The sequence below is a fragment of the Platichthys flesus genome, chromosome 5, assembly GCF_949316205.1.
Source record: "Platichthys flesus chromosome 5, fPlaFle2.1, whole genome shotgun sequence".
NCBI lineage: Eukaryota > Metazoa > Chordata > Actinopteri > Pleuronectiformes > Pleuronectidae > Platichthys > Platichthys flesus.
Window position 1 is genome coordinate 12,623,044 of NC_084949.1, and position 20,388 is coordinate 12,643,431.

Sequence of the window (20,388 nt, forward strand, 5' to 3'; positions counted from 1 at the left end):
GGGTTAGGGTTAGATTTAGGTTTAGGATAGGTTTAGGTTCGGTTCAGGTCTAGGTGTAGGTTAAGGCTATGTTAGGGTTAGGTAACTGGTAACTATGGTTACATTTAGAGTTAGTGTCCAGGAAATCAAAATAAGTCAATTTAAAGTTCTCTGAAGTAATGAAGGCCAGAATGTGTGTGTGTGTGTTAGTGGGTGTGTGTGTTATTACTACTACTAAAATTCCGCTACACGTTCACTGCACACATTATCCAGGTGTGAAGTCACTCCTTGTTTCACTCTGTAGGAATTTTGTGTTCTTCCATCCCCATGAAGGATGCACTTGTGTCAGGGCCCCGATGAACAGGAAGGGCAGGGCAAAAGGTGGAAGAAAGGAAGAGTGCAGCCAAACAAGTCGGTCCGGTCCCCCCCCCCCCCCCCCCCCCCCTTGCAAGGTGGATGTCTGGGCGGTGACACACCTGCGCACCTGTCTGGGAGGAGCAGCCAGCCCTTAACACTGTGATGACGTGACTGTGTATACGACCGAGTGTGTTTGAAAAGAACCAGAGGGAGAGGAGAGACAGAGTGGCAGCCGCAGAGTGAGGAAGACACAGAAGGAGTAAGAGATAGAAACATTTCTGTGGGATCTCGGCTTGACCCCCCCCCCCCCCACGACCTCCAGGATGTTGAAGAAAAAGGAAGGTACTCTCAAGCTCTCGGGCAAGACCAAGTGAGTGTTTCTCCCACAGCCTGACAACTGTGTCATGTTTCCCTGTGCATGCCTTTGTCCTCTTTCTCTCCGGTGCTGTGGAAGCCCTCCTTTATTTTATGGCAGGGTTGAGACATAAAGTCTGAAGTGCAAGGGTGCAGATGGGAAATCCTGCACTGATTTGTAGGCTGTGTTAGGGTTAAACCTCAGGGAAGGGGAAAGCTCTTTGAGTTGTTTGCCAGCCCGCGAACTGAGTCCGAGGTCAGGTTTACTTTGAAAACATGAGGTGGGACAGTATGCTTCAGGACAACAGGGGCGAACTAGTGAAACTGTGTTTATGAGTTAAAGTGCCTTTAGAAGTCAACCAGAACAGGCTTGTTGCTGATCAGATTTTAATGAGGCAAGAAAATAGCATCCTCTCAGAACCATGTGGGTGCCTGTGGGTTGATTTAAATATCAGAAGATAAGCGTAGCCAGGCATTTGGTTTTTATCCAGAAACTCTACCTACAACTGTGATTGAAAAGGAAAAAAGCACAACGTGATGTCCAACGTTTTTAAAACGAAATGCAGCTTAAAGCATTGCAACTGCCTGATTGTGTCAAGAAATCTCCAGAGCCAGATTACTCTGATCGTACTGAAGGTACAGCCATGTGCTCACAACACTCTTGTACTCATGTGATTTCTTGGACATACTGATGTTGCTTTCAACTGAGCTGAAACTGAGTTATATTTTCTTCTTCTCTGTCCTTTGTGGACACTGGTGTGGCTCCACAGGCAGCTGGTTTCACCTGCCCTGGTGGGGTTGTCTGCCGAGGTGTGATGAGGGCTGGGCCGTCCGGACTGCTCAGCTGGTTTCTTTCTCTCACGTGGGCGTTGGTCTAGGACTGTTCTTTTTATGGTGTGACACACAGGACATGGTGCTGCAGTTCATGTGGCTTTTCAGAAATCACTTGTTACATTAAGAGTCTAGAACTGGGCAGCGTTTGGTTATAAATGTAATTTATCTCAATGAATTCCTTTTTTAAATCATCAATACTTTTTTTTTCAGTAAAAGTTTTCCAAGAGTCCCAAGAGATGAATTTAAGTTTTTTGATTTGTCCACCAACAGTCAAAAACCGAAATTTGACATTTTACATTTGGCTTCAAGATTCAATATTAGTTATCAAGATCATTATCAACTAAGCTTTCAAAATTTGACCACTCAATAAATCTACTTTATTCTTTCAACTTTAATTTGACGTTGTGACATGAAACAAATTCATACTTTGTTCTGCTGGTTTGACGTTAAAGACGCACCCAGTGTCCCTTTCCAGGGAGTCAACATAGTGGTGTGTGTGTGTGTGTGTGTGTGTGTGTGTGTGTGTGTGTGTGTGAGTGAGTGAGGATCTCATCTGGTTCTGCCCATGTAGAATCATGTTGCGGGTCGCACAGTAATTTAATAATGACACTGAGTCCATGACTGAGAGAGGAAGAGTGAAGTACGCTCCAGATCCAAGGTCAAGTTTCTTCCTCTTGTTCGTGACAGTGGCTGAGATGGTGAGAACTGGAGACACACCTGCAGTAACACGGTCGCGAGCCTGGAAACTGTCTTGATCATGTGAATAACCACATTTCTCATGTTTCCATGTAAACATCATATTGAGATTATGATCAAAACCAGGGAAAGCCTGAAAATCACCACGATACGAACGCATGTGTCATCACACTCACTGACACGGGATGAGAGTTTTGCCAAACCTTATCTAACCCCACAATTAAACTTAACTGTCATAACACAAACGGGTGATACTGTATCAGGGAGTGTTTCGCGGCGCTCGTTCTCTCATCTTCCAACTAACTAACCACAAAAAAAAAAAGGGAAGATGACAAGCCCTTCTGAAATATGTGGGTTAGCCAGTTATCCTGCTTTGTCGTTGGATCAGTAACAGCTGTTTGGCTGTCCTGCCATGGTCAGACATAAATTCAACAAAAACACTTAAGTCCTTATACAACACAGTATATCGGTGAAGATATTTTGATCAGAGCGCCTTTGAAAGTTTATGTTCAGCTCACTAAACACAAAAGACGACAGAGATGTTGCACTGTTGACACAAAGGATCACGGTTATCAGAATGACACCAGCAGCAGCCGTCAATCTCTTAGAGTTAAACTAAACACACACAGACACAGAGTGACCCCCCCACACACACACACACGCACACACACACACACACACAACACAAGACAGTAGTGCTTTAATCAGGGGAAACAAACACTCTTATAAAAAGCCCCTGTGTGATGCGCACACACACAGCCACAGTGAGGTGAGGGTGGGACCTGTCATTCAACTTTTTCGAGCTCGCGGGAGAGGAAGACGACGCTCGTTTGACAGGATGAACAGAAATCTTTCAATCATGTCTTCAGCAAACAGGAGGATGATAGTTAGTCAACCACTAGTCACAACTGTTGCCTCGAGCAAAGCAGCATGTGAAAAGATTCAGATTATTTAGTTTGTTTTATCGATAACATTGGGATGTACACGTCTTACTTATCAACAAATCACACTTTGTCAGGGGTAGAAAGAAACAGTCCTGGGATCCTGGTCATCGATGGTGGTTGAGCAGTTCACCAGCTTTCACACACACACACACATCACAAAATATTCAATATCAGACATTAATAAATATAAAAAATTAAATAACTAAGCTATATGAACATATGATATTATGTCAACTATTGAGCACACACAGTAGAAAAAAGTCACCAGAGGTATGGAGGTAAAAGCATGTGGATCACATGATCATATTGTTTTTGAAGTCATGCTCTGCAGACCCTCGTGAAGGACCCTTGGCTTTTATCTTTCTGCCAGTGACAGTGAGTGATGAGTCCTCACCTGCAACATGTCACTCACTCAATAATAAACACAGTATCAGAGGAAAATTTACGACTGTTTCTGTTCATAAGTGACCGTCGTGTTTCTTCGGCTGGGACAGGACACAAGAATTGTGTGCGTGTGTGTGTGTGTGTGTGTGTGTGTGTGTGTGTGTGTGTGTGTGTGTGTGTGTGTGTGTGTGTGTGTGTGTGTGTGTGTGTGTGTGTGTGCGTGCAGACCTGTCTCTCCTGCTGAGTGAGCAGGAATAGGGAGGCCATTGTCGGAGCGCTCGTAGAACCAGATCAGCTCACACCTCAGTGAGTCAGTGCGGGAGGAGTTGACACACGTTTCCACATTCCTCCCCCGTCGCTCCATCATTTAAGAGCTATGTGAAATGTGCTGTCAGCTCCTTGTAACTATGCATTATACATCATATGCTTGTTTCCTCCCCAGTGAGAGACACATTTGTACTCTGAGGTACAAGTGCTGGATGGTTTGCCAACATTCTTTGGCTCAGTGTCACACATCAGAGATTTTTCTTCTTCTTCAGAGGTTTAAATTAAGGAATGACATCTGTTGAACTTATCAGGCCTGTTGTTAAATCTCTCAGAGAAAAGAGAGGAGCTCAACATGTTGTATACTCAGTGATTTATGATGCACTGGCTAAAACGCGTTTATTCTCCTCTCCTCTCCCTAAGTGGTGTGTAGCAGATTAAATGCAGTAAATTATGCATTTTTATCAGGGTGCTTCTCAAAATATAAATACTGACTATTTCGCAACTTGCATGTGATTTAATATGTGTGACAATTATGTAGGAACTTATTTCAATATGTAAAACGGAGTCACCAGTAATTAATCCTTAGTCCTTATAAGGTAAACCATGTAAATTGAGTAAGAAATTCAACCTGTGAGTTTCCTCTTAAAAAGGACACTAAATGCAGATGTTGAAGAAAATCTTAATGATAATTATAATAATAATGCATTTCATTTGTATAGCACTTTTAAAAACCTTATTCACTGTAAGTGAGAAGAATAAGAAAAATCTTCCTTGTGGGTTTAACTGCAATTTTACCACAAACATGACCATAGTCAATAGTCTGCAAAGTTCCCTAATTCACCTCCCTTCTTTAAACACACCTTCTCATGAGTTTGAAAATAATTTACAACAATTACGATTGATCCCTCATTCATCATTTATCCAAACTCATTATCTCAGAGACAGAGGAAGTGACAGTCTCAGTGGAATCAGTGGAACTCTTAGTATTTGAGGAACGCTCTGGGTGTGGCACCGACAGTGAAACAGCATATCCTCATACCGACCCTGCGGCACGCCAGCGGCCCTCGAGTAGTTCATCTCGGTCAACAGACAAAAATCAGATGATAAACGAGTTAAAAAAAAATCTTTCTTTGCAAAAATGATCTTAAATGTGATGATCAAAGTCGTCTGGCAACATGTCTGGGCTCTTTAGTTCACATCAAAAAATCCACACATCCTTCTTTGCTTCTGTTTATGAAAATATCTTTTTTTGTGGTCTGGCTCAGTGTATTTAACGTTTCCCTTCACTCCATTTGTTTGGTTTGGTCTTCTTTCCACAAAAACACCTAACAGCTGAGGATGTTCTTCTTGTCTTTGCGTTTTTTAAGATTTGTTTTTCCTGATAATCAAAGTTTGTGCGATGTCCTAAAGTGAATTTAAGTTTAGGAGGCAGAATTTAAATCATCATCAGGTATTTAAATCATTAGTACATTTGATTGAACAAACACATCAAACCAAAATGCAGATAGGAAATTCCAGCCACCTCCACATGATCTTGGACTGTAGTGGGAACATGAGAGAGGAACTCTTGCTGAGGGTTAAGGACAGAGGATGTCACACCCTGTTAAAGCCCTATGAGATGAATTGTAATTTGTGAATATGGGCTATACAAATAAAATTTGATTGATTGATTGATTGAACAGAGAATCGGTTCTATGATGCTCCGTCTGACCAGTGCTTTCAGTGGTTTAATCTGAAACCCCTCCCCTTCTCCTCACCCTCCCAGGACCCAGGCTAATAACCTGGCCTTGTTGGTCGCCCAGATGCAAAAGAATGCCGACCAGGTGGAGAAAGACATCCTCCGGTCAGAGGAGATGCTGGCTGTGGTGAGGATGACACACACACCAGCTAATGATACCATCATTTTTACTGTCTGCCCTTTCTTAAAAAATCCCTGTGTCCATCATCTTCCTCCACCAGGACGCGGAGAATGAGAAGAAAGAGCTGCCCTTTAAGCATCAGACTGAGATCTCAGACAAACTGGGCCAGGCCGAGGGGCTGCTGAAGGACCTCTTCCTGGACGTGGACAAGGCCAAGAAGCTCAAACACCCGCAGACCACAGAGATAGAGAGCGAGTGAGTATTCACCACAGCACAGAGCCTATAGAGACTATACTGAGGATCAAATAATAGAATCCTTTATTAGTCCCACTATGAGTGAACACTGTGGGTCACCATGAATATTAACCAGTGATCTTTGTTTCTCTGGCGACTCCAGTGTCATCCACCTCCATGACCGCTGGCTGAAGGACTGCGCCTTCTACCGAGACATCTATGAACAGATTGATGATGTGTCGCTGATGCCCAGAATTGACTGGGGGCCTGTTTTCAGCAAGAAGGAAGTAGGTCTCACTCTCCTGTTATTAACCCAGACGGCCTCCTCCTGTCAGACCGGCCCCTTTCATACCATCAGCAAAGTTCATGTGTTGATTCTCTGTGCTCACAGAAACAGCTGAAAGTGGAGGACTACGGCCCCACAATGGCCGACCTGGAGAAGCAGATTGCTTCTCACAACATCCTGCACAAAGAGATCGAGGCGTACAGCTCGCAGCTCAACGTCAGCTCGGCTGGCAACAAGGTGAGCCGAGGCGTTTCCACGAAACCTTCAATAAAGAACTTCTTTACTCTCTTTGAGAAACGGTTTGCAGCAGCCTGTAACACTTGCTCTTCTCTCGTATTGTAGGAAAACTATTTGATTTTGAAGAAACAATACAACAACATGCTGGTGAGTTCAACATTTTATAAAATCATTTATTAATATGATTTATTAGTATGAATGAATGATGGAAATGTAATATTAACCCTCAGGGTCCCGATGATTACATTTCAACACGACATAGATTAAAATACTTACAAAAAAGAAAAAAAGAAAAGAAGAAAAGAGAAAATGTTTTATGAACATATACATTTTTCAAATTATTCAGTCCCATGAATAAAACGTTTTTCCTTTTATATCAACATCTATCAGACGATATGAGAAATGTTGCTTTTTCTTTACACTCACAAAAAAAATATGATTATCTACCCTGACTATTTATTTTAATTCAATTTATTATCTTTATCCGGATAATACAAAATACTACACTTTTAAGCTATTCTCTATCTTCTCCCTATGTTTCATTTGATTTGTAAGACCTTATATAGCTGACAAACCAGATAAGCCCATTCAAAGTTTCATTTGGACTTTTAAAATCTTCATGCTTCACCCAATGTATATTTTTTCTTCTTTTTACAGGACAACTCCAAGTGGCGTCACCACTACCTGAACAGCCTGTACGAATACATGCATGGCTGCAACAAGGAGCTGGCTTTCCTGGCAGAAGAGCAGGATAAGATCAAGAAGCAGGACTGGAGCGACCGCATGGTGGACCCACCTGATGTCCGCCGGCAGTACGAGGTTAGGACTGACCGAGCAGTGAAAGAATGAAATCTGAATAATGAAATGGTTTTGCGTCTCTTAATGATCCAATACATAATATGAGTAATAAAGCTGTTCAATACTGGGATGAGAAAATGCGCTGTAAAAAATAACGGCACTTTGATTTGATCTCAATCAGAACTTCAAGAACAACAATCTGCTGTCCCACGAGGGCGAGGTGAACAAAGTCCAAGATGAAGGCGACAGACTGGTGGAGCTGAAGCACCCGGCCAGCGCCACCATACAGGTACATGTCATTCACATCGTTCACACACACACTGCCAGCACAGCCACCAGGGGCAATGTTGGGGACAGAGTCTTGCTTGAGGTAACTTTGGCAGCCAGGGATCTATCGACCTTCTGACTATAGTGTACATCCCGCTAGCCAAGCATTGACGGTAACTTAATAAAAATTGTTGAAGCGAAACTTCAGTAAGTTAACAAAGCCATTACATATTCTTTTATATATTCTTTCTTCAATTTATTTAAAAATAACAGTAAGCCAAGAAATTTCAAGTTTTTTTTTCACAGTGCATTTAACCAAGACTTTTCATTAACCTTTCATATTTGAGGAGTTTTTTTTAATGTTACTTAAATCCTGGTTGATTTTAACTGTAAGCATCATCATTTCCAGACTCAGAAAGATAATGTGCGAAACGAGTGGCAGAAATTCCTCAATCTCTGTATTTGTCAAGAGACACATCTGGACAACGTGGAGGATTTCAAAAAGGTAAATATCAAACTCAGTACATAACAAATTTGATACGTATGTGTCAAGACCACAAGCAGGTTTTGTCTTTTTGGGGTTTGACAGAAAATATTCTTGTTCTAAATTCCAGTACCAACTGGACACGGAGCAACTGTCAGAGACACTGACCAAACTCAACAACAGCCTGGACCCAAAGACCATCAGCAAGAAGGGTAACTCGGAGACGCTGCTGCAGCTCGAGGTACAGGAGAACCTCTAAAGTCCTGACAACTCACTTGGTTTAAAGATTGAACAAATGGAGGGAGGAGAAAAAAAAAAAGAAAGGCCTGGGGGGGAGTACAAGTTATGAAATACAGATTGAAGTTTTGATAAATACACTGGAGGATTTGAATGTGGGTCTATTTATGTAGTATCTTGTAAGGTACTTTAACATTATTGTTTTATCATTTTAGTTTCTTTATTTGGCCGCAAGGGTATAGTTACTTTTTTTTAATTGTAACTTTTTTTCACATAGCGGGTCATTCATTGTAATTTCCCTTTTCTGTGCCCAAATAAAAAAGTAAAAGTTAACTTCACCTGAGCTTTGAATTACAATCATATGAGGTATTATGTTTTGAAAACCAGGGGAAACAGAATATATTTTCCTTAGGTAGAATATTTCTTTTGGAAACTGAATGTCTGACCTCTTGTGGAGAAAAAATTGATTAAGGAAGACATTTGAGATGATGTTTTTGACGACCATGATATGCGTGTGCCTGACGTTTGTTTGTCTGTTTCCGACCAGGGCGAGGAGAAGGCTGTACAGAACTCTGAGCAGCTGCTGGCCGACCTGAGGAGACGCAGCACCACCATCGCTCCTCTGAAGCTACGACGCATCACCCCCAACAGACCCATCACAGTGGAGTCTCTGTGTGACTGGGAGACAGACAAGGTGGAGCTTTGTAGCTTTGTCAGACACAAAGAAAAAACATGCTGAAGTTTCTCGTCTAAACTGTCTGACATCTAAAATGTGCTTTATTTGTTGTTATTATCTTTATCCAGGATTCTCTGGCCAGAGGAGAGAAGCTCACCCTGAAAACAAACTCAGACGATAACTGGAACCTCATCACTACTGATGGGGTGACTAAAACTTTCCCAGGAGTCTGCTTCCAGATCCCACCTCCTGACCCAGACGCCATCAACAAAGTGGACCTGTAAATAACGCACCGCTGTGTTTTTTTCCAAATAATGACACAACAAATAACGTTATCAGAATCAGAATCAGAATTTTTTATATTGCCATGCATATTTGCACATACAGGAAATTGCCTTGGTGTGGTTGGTGCACTTTACAAACAACAATATAAAAACAACAAATCATCATTCATAAGTTCCTGTTTCTACCTCTATCTCTCTCTGTCATCAGCTTGGGTGGTGAACTGGGAGACATCAAGAAGAGAAGAGCTGCTCTGGCTGCGTCGCTGAAGAATCACAAATCAGATACCTCCAGGTCCCTAAAATCAGGTCACTTTCTATACATTACATCTTGAAATATTTTAGTTGTATTGAATCATTGATTTCCGTTTTTCAAACCATACAAATCATTCACCAGCAGTTGGACAGGTTTAGTTTTATAGCCAGAATAAGACCAGTCAATGATTCAACTTCCCCGTTCCTTCATTCAGCCCCAGTGTCTTCAGCTCCAATGGACCCCAAAGCGGCAGCTCTGGCCCAGCAGCTGGACAGGCTGGACAATGACCTGATCAGCGCTGAGGAGAGCATGCTGAGCCGCCTGCGAGCACCGCTGAACCGCAGCGACCCAGCTGGAGATCTGGCCAAAAGGCTGAGGGAGCAGGAGGTGAGAGGAATAAACTCAGCACTGACACTTCAACCAGACCTATTAAACTATTAGAGTTATCTCTGGCAGTTCCTAAATGTGTGTAGGGTTACAAATTTAATTTAAGTTTGAGCAGCCTCCACCAAACGGCCTGATTTTCAAAGTTGATCATAATTCAGTGGTTGAAGTGTTAACGCTCAATGAGTACTAGGAATTTTAAACTGCTTCATCAGACCAGACAAGGTTATGACATTTAGCAATTTGAAAATTAAGACACAACACAAACATTCAAAACACACACTCACCTACAACAGCACTGCTACTATTGATAAAAATGACTCTGTATCATTTATATATTATTAATAGGGTTATGATGTCACTGTTTGTTTTTACCTGTATGCAATCATATAATGCTGAATATCTGGTCCCTCCCTCAGGATATTGGGATGAGCACATCGCTGTTTGGGAAATTACTGATTGGAGTTGATAACATTGTGGAAACATTTCTGAGTAAAACATTTAGACTTCTCCGGAGGATTTGATAAAGCCCAGTATTAATAATATCTGGTTACTGGAAAGTGAACATGAGGGCCATTTAAAAAAATGCCCAGTCCAGGCTGTTTTTCGTCGGGAAGCTCTGGCACTTTGAGGTAACCAGGTCACTCCTGCGTGTGACATCAAAGTGTTTTACTTTGTGCTGCCACCTGTTGGGTGGAGTTTGAACTCAGAGCACAGAAACAAGTTCAATAACCTGATAAAAAAGGAGGGATCCATTATTGATTTGACCCCTGACTCGCTAGAGGTGATCACGGAGGGGAAAACAGGGAGGAAGATCAGAAGTGAGGAGCTCTTTTAGTGACAGACTTGATTTAGCTTGCTCATTGCCTTCCGTATGTGAAGGATGCATTCAGTTTCCCCCTTAAGGGATTCATAACGTATCTTGTATCACATTGTATCATATCATATCGTATTACATCATATCTTAAGACGCTACCTTTGTTCCTCACAGCAAGCCGCCCTGGCCCTGAAGTCTCTGGAGCAGAAGAAGCTGGCGGCACAGGCCGACCTGCAGCCTCTGCTGTCCAAAGACCCCGCCGGCACCTCCTCTGGACTGCCGCTCAAACTGACTGCTGCCAACAACAAGCATGACAGCATCGCTGCACTCGCTGACCTCTACAGCAAGAAGTAAACAGATATTCTGTTTGGGAAGTTGCATACATGCATTTGAATGGTGGAGGGGTTTGTCTCAATTGAAAATACCACAATTATTGTGATAAGTTAGATATAGAAAGCATTATAGGTGTAGGTCTGCAAAACACTGCTCTTAAAAGGAAAATGTCAGTGCACTTACTTCAACATTTATCCCTCTTCAGGGCAAGTGCATCTCTCAACCTGGAAAGACAGATCAATAAGGTGGATGGTCTTGTCTCTGGGTTTGAGAAGAACCTGAGTGAAGACGGATCAATCCCTGATAGGCCAAATGCAATTCAAGCCCATGCGGAAAACATCCAGGTAAGGAAGTCTTCAATCTAACATTTCTTTCAATTGCCCCATAAGAAGGATTCTCTGAGGCATAGATTCAGTTTAGAGTTGATATATTTTAAATTGCACGTATCCATCTCCTGTGTTGTATTCAGTACCAGCGTAAGTCTGTGGCAGCAGCTCAGGACGACATGAAGAAGCTGAGTCAGGATCTGGAGACCACGGAGCAGCTGTGCAGCTCTATGCAGCAGGGCTACCAGGAGTACTGCCCTGACATCCAGCGCCAGAGAAGGGAAGTCAAGCAGCTGCAGACCCGCTACGCAAACGCTGCCAACCAGCTGAAGGAGAGGTGGGAATCTGCAAACAACTGAGTCCAGTCACCTCAGTTTATGTTGAAAGTCAGAGTACAGTGGGTTTTGCTTCCATGTGTATCACTGAAAGGACTGTACCTGCACTCAAATATATTTTAGATGATTTTAATGTTTGTTTAAAAGTCAAGTAATGCTGCAAATAAAGGAATTATATTAGAGCAGAATTTGCTAGAAACTCGCATTTGTGATATTATTCAAATTACATACAAACAGCACATAAAGATAGCAGATATCATTTGGGTTTTGTAAAGTGATGGTTAAATTAGATAGATGATTCATCAGATACAAATAAGCCAAGAATAAACCTGAGCTAAACCACTAGTCATTTAGCATTTAAAAATCATCATGCTGACAATCAACTTGATCAATCCTTTCAGAGAAAACATCTTACAAGAAGCTGGGCCCAAGAATCAGGAGTTCCAGAGCACATCCAAATCCCTAAACTCCTTCCTGAACAGCCAGCCGACAAACCAGATAAGATACAATGACGATCTGTCCCAGATCGCTGCTAAGCAGAGCTCCCAAGAGGTGAGAGCGGCTCCTGACTATAGAGAATGAAGTGCATGGTACTCAATCTAATTTGCTCAGGTTAAAAACTAATGATAAATTGTCACTACAGAGGGTAATGGATGACCTGAAGAGGAAGGGAGATGACATGGACAGGGTGGCTGACCTGTCTCTGGACCTGCAGAATCTTCTCAATGTAAGAATCAAACGGATCCTAATTAAATGCAGTAAACGTATTCTATAAAAGAGAGGAGGGTTTTAAGTTCTGGAAAATGAAAAAACAAAGAATCCTTAATCTCACCCTCAGAGAGATACAATTTCAAATAAGTGAGGCATGAAGATGGGCCTAATTCTTCACATTTCTTTTCAGGAGTACGATACCAACGTTGATAAATACAACAGTACACTTGAGGATGCTGGTGCCAGTATTCCAAAGAAACCCAAAATGCCCACACTGGCTGATGCTGTTCAGAAAGAGGTAAGATTCCAACTTTATAGATTTGTATAATATTTTAAACACTTGACGTTTGATTGTTTTAAGTGGCTGACGGATTGCTTACACTCTGTGTTGTTGCAGGAAAAGGATCTGATGAACCGTTATGCTAAAGCAACAGCTGAAAACACCCAGGCCCAAAAACAGATGGGCTTGGCTAAGAATCTACTTTTACAAGTAAGAGAAGGGGGCATGAATGAATTCCCTGAATTGTGCTAATGTTTTTGTATCTTTCATGGGTTCCACCAATACAACAAATTTCCTTCATTTACGTTCTTCTCTTGCAGAATGAGGATAAAATTCAAGTGGTGGCACAGCAACAAGTGCATCTTGAAAGCCAGCAGAGGAGTGCCTTTGAGTTGGACGGTTTGTTTAAAGTGCTGGAGGAAGAGAAAGAAAGGACAACTCATGCTGAGACAGAACTGAGAACCTATAAAGACAGGATGATATCGCTGAAGAGTCGCAGAGGAGTGGAACGCATTGAGGAAAAAGAGGTGCTGCAATATTACCGCGACCCAAAACTGGAAAGTGAATTGACCGATCTGCAGAGAACACTGCATGAAGAGTCCCTGAGATGTAGAACCACCCACACTAATGTTGAGGTGCTAAACCAAAAAATCACCATCCTGGAAGATACCCTCAAGAACACCCAACCCAAACTGGTGACAAAAGAGGTGACGGAGTTTGAGAAAGATCCTCAGCTGGACGTAGAGGCCAGTAAGCTGAGAGATGAAATAGGCAGGCTGAGAGATGAAATTCGAGTGCGAGACGGGGAGCATATTCAAATTAAAACAGAGGTCAGTATTCTCCAGGCGAAGCGACCAACAATCAAAGAGAGGGTGGTGAAGAAGGAGGTGTTGAAGGTAGAAAAAGACCCAGAGATGATGAAAGCAGTGCGAACCATTGAGATGGAAATTTCTGATGAAAACAAAACAATGAAGCTCCTCAATGATAACATCTTCCAAACAAGGAGTCAGATTAATGCGCTTGAAAGACTTATTCCTAATATCCAGCCTAAGATCATCACTAAGGAAATAAAGAAGATTGAACAAGATCCCATCCTGATCACTGAATCTAAGAAGATACGAACAAGCCTGGAGGAAGAGAGGATTGAAAACGACTCTTTGTCCAGAGAGGTGATGAGCCTCCACAGCCGCTATAGAGAGGTTCAAGACTGGAAACCAAAAATTGAGATGAAGGAAATTGTGAATGAGATCTATCGGATAGACCCCAATACAGAGGTGGAGATAATGCGACTAAGGAAAGACATACAAGAGTCCAACAAGCTGCGCACTGATATAGACAGGGAACTCACTCAGGTCAAATCTGAGCTGAATATTCTTCATTCTCAACCACCAAAGGTGGAGCACAAGGAAGTTGTCCAAGAGGTGGTTAAGGAGGAGAGGAGCCCTGAAAATGAGAGAGAGATTCAGAGGCTAAATGATCAGGTGAACCATTTACACACCACTTACAACACCCTCGAGGACCAGGTGAAACGACTCAGGAATGAGAGGGATGAATGGAAGGCTGAAAAGTCCAAGATAGAAACCAAAGTTCTCACTAGAGAAGTCATCAAGTATGAACCTGATCCATTGTTGGAGAAAGAGGCTGAACGCTTGAGAAGAGATGTGCGGGATGAGGCACAGCTGCGGCGCAACACTGAGGAGATGGTGTTTGACCTGCAAAACAAATACATTCTGTTGGAGAGACAGAAACCCCAGGAGAAGGTGGTTGTGACGGAAGTTTTGCGCCTACAGAAGGACCCAAGGCAGACGGTTGAGCATGAGCGGCTTAGCAGGAGCCTGGATGAAGAAGTAATGACCCGGCGTCAGGCAGAGCTGGAGCTGCAGCAGCTAAGAACAAAGGTGGAAGACAAAGAGAGGCTCCTCAGAGAGAGTGATGAGCACCAAAAGAGGATTGGAGCTGAGTCTGAACTTCGAGAGATCCGACTCCGTATTACACAGCTGGAAAATGCCCCACCTCCTGTTGACGAAAGTATAGTAGTTGAGGAAGTACTGAAGGTTGAGAGAGACCCAAAACTGGAGAGGTTGACAAATACTGTTCGGGCAGACATGGACAAAGAAACCAGTGAGATCCTGCGTCACCAGAGAGAGATCCGCAACATCACTGCAAAGCTTGAGATCCTGCAGAGGGAAAAGTCTGTTGAAAAGACAGTGTATAAAGAGATTGTCCGTGTTGAAAAAGACCAGGCTGTTGAAAGTGAAAGGGATCGCTTGAGGGAACAGGTCTCACAGCATAAATTCTCCAGACAAGACCTTGAGGATGAAATTAGACGTGCCAATGATAAAATCAACTTTTTGATGAACAGCAGGTCAAGTACTTCAAGAGAGGAGAATACCATGGTTTTGAACAGAGATGCCCTTGACAGGGAGAAGGACAACCTCACGCGGGAGCTCAGGACACTCGAGACCAAGAAACATGACATGGGCATGTCTTACAAGCAGCAGTCTCGACTATTGAGTGAGAGAAGCGAGTCGAGCCGGCAGAGGAGCGTTAGGATGGACTCTGACGTTCAGCGTTTTGAAAGGGAGATCCTGGATGAAAAAGACAAGATCCATCTTCGAGACAGCACGATCCGAGATCTTCTACAAAAAATCCAGCGAGAGGACCAGACAGAGACAAGGACCAAAGAGACCAATGTCTCCACCAAAATCACAATTTTAGATCCAGAAACAGGCAAAGACATGTCTCCTTACGATGCCTACGTGGATGGCCTGATTGATCGTAAACAGTACATTCATCTGCAGGAGCTGGAGTGTGACTGGGAAGAGATTACCTCCCTAGGACCTGATGGGGAGACCTCGGTGCTGCAGGATCGCAAAAGTGGCAAGCAGTACTCAATCAGAGAAGCCCTGAAGGAAGGCCGGCTGAAAGAGTATGATCTACAACAGTACAAAAAAGGCAAGATTCCCATCTCAGAGTTTGCCTTGTTGGTCGCCGGTGACAATAAAAAGGAACTCCAGTTTAACTCAATCACTCCAAAGACCACTAAAACAGTTAACTCAACCCCCCAAAGCCTCTCCACTGCTAAAGAAATCACCCCAGTTGCTGGAGTAATCGATACAAACACTGACACCTGCTATACAATACGCAACGCCACCCTGCGTAAACTGATCGATCCCACCACTGCCCAAAGGCTTCTGGAGGCTCAGGCAGCAACAGGCGGCATCATTGACATCACCACCGGAGAGAGATGCACAGTTCACAAGGCAGCCGCCAGAGGCCTCATCGAGGACAGTCTACTCCAGAGGCTACTCAATGCCCAAAAGGCTTTCGCTGGTGTTGAAGACCCCGTTACCAGAGAGTGTTTGTCCGTTGGAGAGGCTGTTCAGAAAGGCTGGATGCCGAAGGACACCGGCATTCACTACATGGAGGCACAGCACTTGACAGGAGGGCTGGTGAATCCCAGCACTGGCCGCAGAGTAAGCATCAGTGATGCCCTGGGGTCCAAAATGATTGACAGCACATTAATGAGGGAGCTGCAGGCCGAGACAACCTACATCAAAGATATTGTAGATCCAATCACAAAGGAGAAGATCAACTACAAACAAGCTCTGGATCGCTGTAAGAAGGACCCAGTGTCCGGATTCCCAATGCTGCCTGCCTCCTCCAAAGATTCATCAGGGTACAGCTCTACTAGATATGCACGATTCTAGATATGTTTACAGCATACTTGGAGTTATCTGATGTGTCCTAGATGTGATACAAATTTACTATTAGATATGGGGACTCCATATGAAATCAATATATTAATTACAATGTACATTTTGACTCAGGAAAAGTCTTCTACTGCAAAGCTTTCCATCTAGCCTAAATGATTGCTGCGGAGTTGCCTTTGTTTACCAAACATATCTGACTTTGGCAGATGTTTTTTGATTTAATTTAACAACAGAATATATTTGCATTTTATCTTATTGTAATAGGGATACTGGGACATGGTGCAATCCTATTTACCAAGATTGGTTTGATCCTGTATTATTCATGGGCTATCCTTGACTCTGTTCACTTTAAAGCTCAAACTTGTTTGATACTTCATTTTGAAACAATTACCAATAAATTTAAATTAAAATGGTCAACGAGCATTGACTCCCTCTTTTTTGATGCTGTGTGGTCTTTTGAGGAAAAACACAGAAGAAGGTAAAGTGATGACTTTAACAAATTTCAAAACAAATTCTGACTGACTTTAACCACAACTTCCCACACTCATGCTCCTTTCAGGACCAAATAAGGGAGAAGAGGGTGGGTTCCTCCATTGATATCAAATAAACAGCTTGACAAAAAATTGACGTCTGAATTAAAAATATTAGTTAACATCAACTGTTTTCAAAATCTAGGTAATATCTCGGTCACCAGATAATTACAATGCAGATAAAAAAAGTGAGTTAAAAATAACATTCTAAGCGACTTGTGCATATCATTTACCTTTTTTCTCTCACTCCTTCATGAGACTTCACACATTTCTTCATGAGAAATTGCCATAATTTCTAAAAATGCAAAATGACAGTCACATTGTTCCTTTTGGTCGGACCTACGGCCCACATTCTTCATTAATAAATTAATAAACAAGACCTTGAAATACCATCAGAAACATCCTGTTTGTGCTGGAATTTAGCTTCGATTCTTGGATCAAACACATGACAGAAAGACAGACATACAAGTAACTCCGATAGGGGAGAAAAAAAAGTTCTTAGAATTTTATATTACAAGCAAGACTACACCAAGCTGCATAAATGTAACTGATATTAACCTTGAAAGATACCTTTTAAACCCTCTGATCAGTGCCAAGTGTTGGTATTTTAAATATTTTATAAGTTTTGCTATTTATAAATTAATTGGAATAATCTACAAAGTTTAGATTTTTATCTTTATTACATGATCTAACAGTAAGACAGATCTCACAGTCCATATTTTTTGACTGGTACAATACACCATAAAAAAATTGAAGCACTGAAAAATTTGTATTATACAAAAATATATTACTAATTAAGTCTAAAGACAGACACATTAGTAATATGCAAAATACTTTTAAAGTACAGATAAAAAATATTAGTTTGGTTCTTCTTTGACCAGATTTAACTGTAAATCCTATTATAGAACTATCAATTTGCGGTTTTCATCCTGAGAAGGAGCAGACATCTGTTATGGTCCGACATAAACAAGGTGTTCATATTAACTGACAAAAAGTAAACCCAGGTCTTTTACACATAAACAAATCAGTCATGAATTTCAACGGAGCTTCTATGACAGCCGTGGGCCTGGCGATCAACAAGCACCCTGGGAAACTTTCAGACTGAAGACCTGGATCAGGTTGCATCTGCTTTACCCTGCTCACACTCTCTCTCCCTTAAGAAGCTCCTTTGCTCATTGATGGCTTTCTGCAGCAGTGCTATGTTCACACCATCAACACAGTTCAGCACACGGGCACGGACCATGTGGCCAACCCCTGTAAGACGAGAAGAAACTGATGAGAGCAGGCCATTTGAGGTAGAAAGTCCAGAATGTATTTAAACGAGCCCAGTGATGTGAATGAAATGAAAATGGTAAAATACTAATTCACAGTATTTATTCAACGCTTTTCCAGTCTTATCGACCACTCAAAGCACTTTACAGAACGAGTTACAATCACCCATTCATTCACAACATATGCAGCAGATAAAGGGTCAGTAGAAAACAGCCCATCAATGTGAATACACACTCGATGGCTTTCTTTCTTTTTTTGTTTTGGAGAAGGTAGAATGTCGCTACAGTTGTTTGTCCTGGTTACAGGGATCTCTAAAATGATGTGTCCCCGTCTGTGCATGTAAATTAATTGTTAAATGCAGAAGATGTCTCGCCACTCTCTACACGGCAGGGTCACAACCTCTATCCTGAAAGCTAGCTCACACACACACACACACACACACACACACACACACACACACACACACACACACACACACACACACACACACACACACACACACACACACACACACACACACACACACACACACACACACACACACACACACACACACACACACACACACACACACACACACACACACACACACACACACACACACACACACACACACACACACACACACACACACACACACACACACACACAGACAGACAGACAGAGAGAGAGAGTTTCTGTATGTTCTCAGCCAGCTTGTCTGGAAAATTAAGCGGTCACTTCCTGTGGAAGGTGGCAGTTGAGGTACAGTGCGCAGTGTGTAGCTTCACGCCTTTAGCCTACAGAAACATTTGTATTTCATCTGTCAATTTAACAAAGGATTGTTCGATGTCAAGCCGATCATTCATACCCACATTTCACAATTACGGTCAATTTAAAGTCCCAATTAACCCAATTCCCATCTACAAGTTTTAGGACTGTGGCACAGACACGTGGGGAAAAGGAAAACTCCACACACAAAGGCCAAGATGATTATCACCATAAACAGTTAATGTCTTACACTTCAATATAATTATTGTTTGTTGACCCAAGACAAACAGTTAAAACAGATAAACTTTTTTCTTACCCTCAGAATGTTCTGTTTCACCCAGAGCTATGTACTGGGCTCCAATTATTGGGTTGAAGGGCTCCACAAACATTGTGTGGACGACCACATGGTGCTCTTTGGAAGCGTGTTGAGCTGACAGCGTTGCTCTGGACTCCTCAGGCTGATAGCAGACAAGTCTGGAAAATGTAACACATTTTTGACAAGATAAACTGGACAGCAGGCGATATCATGTTAGAGAAGTATTCTGTATAAACCAAACAAGGGGGAGCTGGAGAAATGTACACTTTTTGTGAAGTACAATCAAGGGTGATTTTACTGCTTTTTCTCCTAATTATAAGCCATGGAAAAATAATAATGTTCACATGAATAAATATTGAATGCAAAATATTATTAATAATATAATAAAAAAAATTAACAATTAGACTAGAATAGTTTGAAGCTAGGGTCGGTATCGCTGAAAAAATCAACAAGAGCAGGCTATACTATAAAAAATGCAAGAATTGTGTGTCCAACATGCAGTTTTACAAAATACATCCATCTGGCAGAGACGATGTTACCCAGACAAGTTCTACAACTTGACCTCATAATTTTTTCCATCGAGGTCAACGTAAAGTGGTTGGGAAGGGAAACCGAAATCGATGAATGAATATAGCGATCAAGACTGCTAAAAACACATTTTCAGATTTGTGAAACCTTGAATTCTGTGGAAATAAGAACAAACTTATATATTTTTACATGTCCAGATCCCATAAGACCAGTTACGAAGGCACCGAATCTAAATAAACCCCCTGGGTTCAGATTGGTCAAACTTGGATTGCCATGATCTCTTAATTCACTTGTTGTATCCCTGGGGCAGGAATGGGGGATAAGCAAAACATTACACATCACTCAATAACCAACAATGACACATAGGGCCATTACACTTGTACCAAGTTCATCAGATTCTAAATTGAAATGATCTGTTACAGTCACAGACAAAACAAATAAAAACAAAAGAAATACCTGCCGAACGTCCTCACTGATTTTCCTTCCTGGACCGACCCGGTGCTTATTTCCCAGGGGAAATGAAAAGCTGCAGCAGCTGGAAGCATCGTCTTTATCCAAAACTCCAAAACACCAAACAAACAGCAGCCTGGACATGAAATCAGAAGTGTGCTGCTTCCGGGATGCAGGTCACGTGCTCCGCCAGTCACCGCCTCCCCATATGTT

At 42.2% G+C, this 20,388-nt stretch overlaps 2 protein-coding genes across 2 annotated transcripts; one reads left to right on the plus strand and one right to left on the minus strand.

Moving 5' to 3' along the window:
• The first annotated feature begins 596 nt into the window (after positions 1 to 596).
• evpla (envoplakin a) lies at positions 597 to 16,746 on the plus strand. The gene is made up of 22 exons (XM_062388092.1): positions 597 to 706; positions 5,581 to 5,680; positions 5,775 to 5,929; positions 6,072 to 6,195; positions 6,300 to 6,431; positions 6,537 to 6,578; positions 7,089 to 7,250; positions 7,411 to 7,518; positions 7,906 to 8,001; positions 8,111 to 8,221; positions 8,765 to 8,911; positions 9,022 to 9,173; positions 9,386 to 9,483; positions 9,645 to 9,817; positions 10,806 to 10,981; positions 11,170 to 11,308; positions 11,434 to 11,627; positions 12,027 to 12,177; positions 12,269 to 12,352; positions 12,527 to 12,634; positions 12,734 to 12,826; positions 12,937 to 16,746. Exons 1-22 carry the CDS (start codon positions 660 to 662, stop codon positions 16,324 to 16,326), a joined length of 5,982 nt encoding a protein of 1,993 aa, XP_062244076.1. The 5' UTR covers positions 597 to 659; the 3' UTR covers positions 16,327 to 16,746.
• Positions 16,747 to 17,516: 770 nt separating this feature from the next.
• Positions 17,517 to 20,361, minus strand: ten1 (TEN1 subunit of CST complex). The gene is made up of 3 exons (XM_062388096.1): positions 20,182 to 20,361; positions 19,198 to 19,355; positions 17,517 to 18,113 (listed from the first exon to the last, which is right to left on the minus strand). Exons 1-3 carry the CDS (start codon positions 20,268 to 20,270, stop codon positions 17,974 to 17,976), a joined length of 387 nt encoding a protein of 128 aa, XP_062244080.1. The 5' UTR covers positions 20,271 to 20,361; the 3' UTR covers positions 17,517 to 17,973.
• Positions 20,362 to 20,388: the final 27 nt, after the last annotated feature.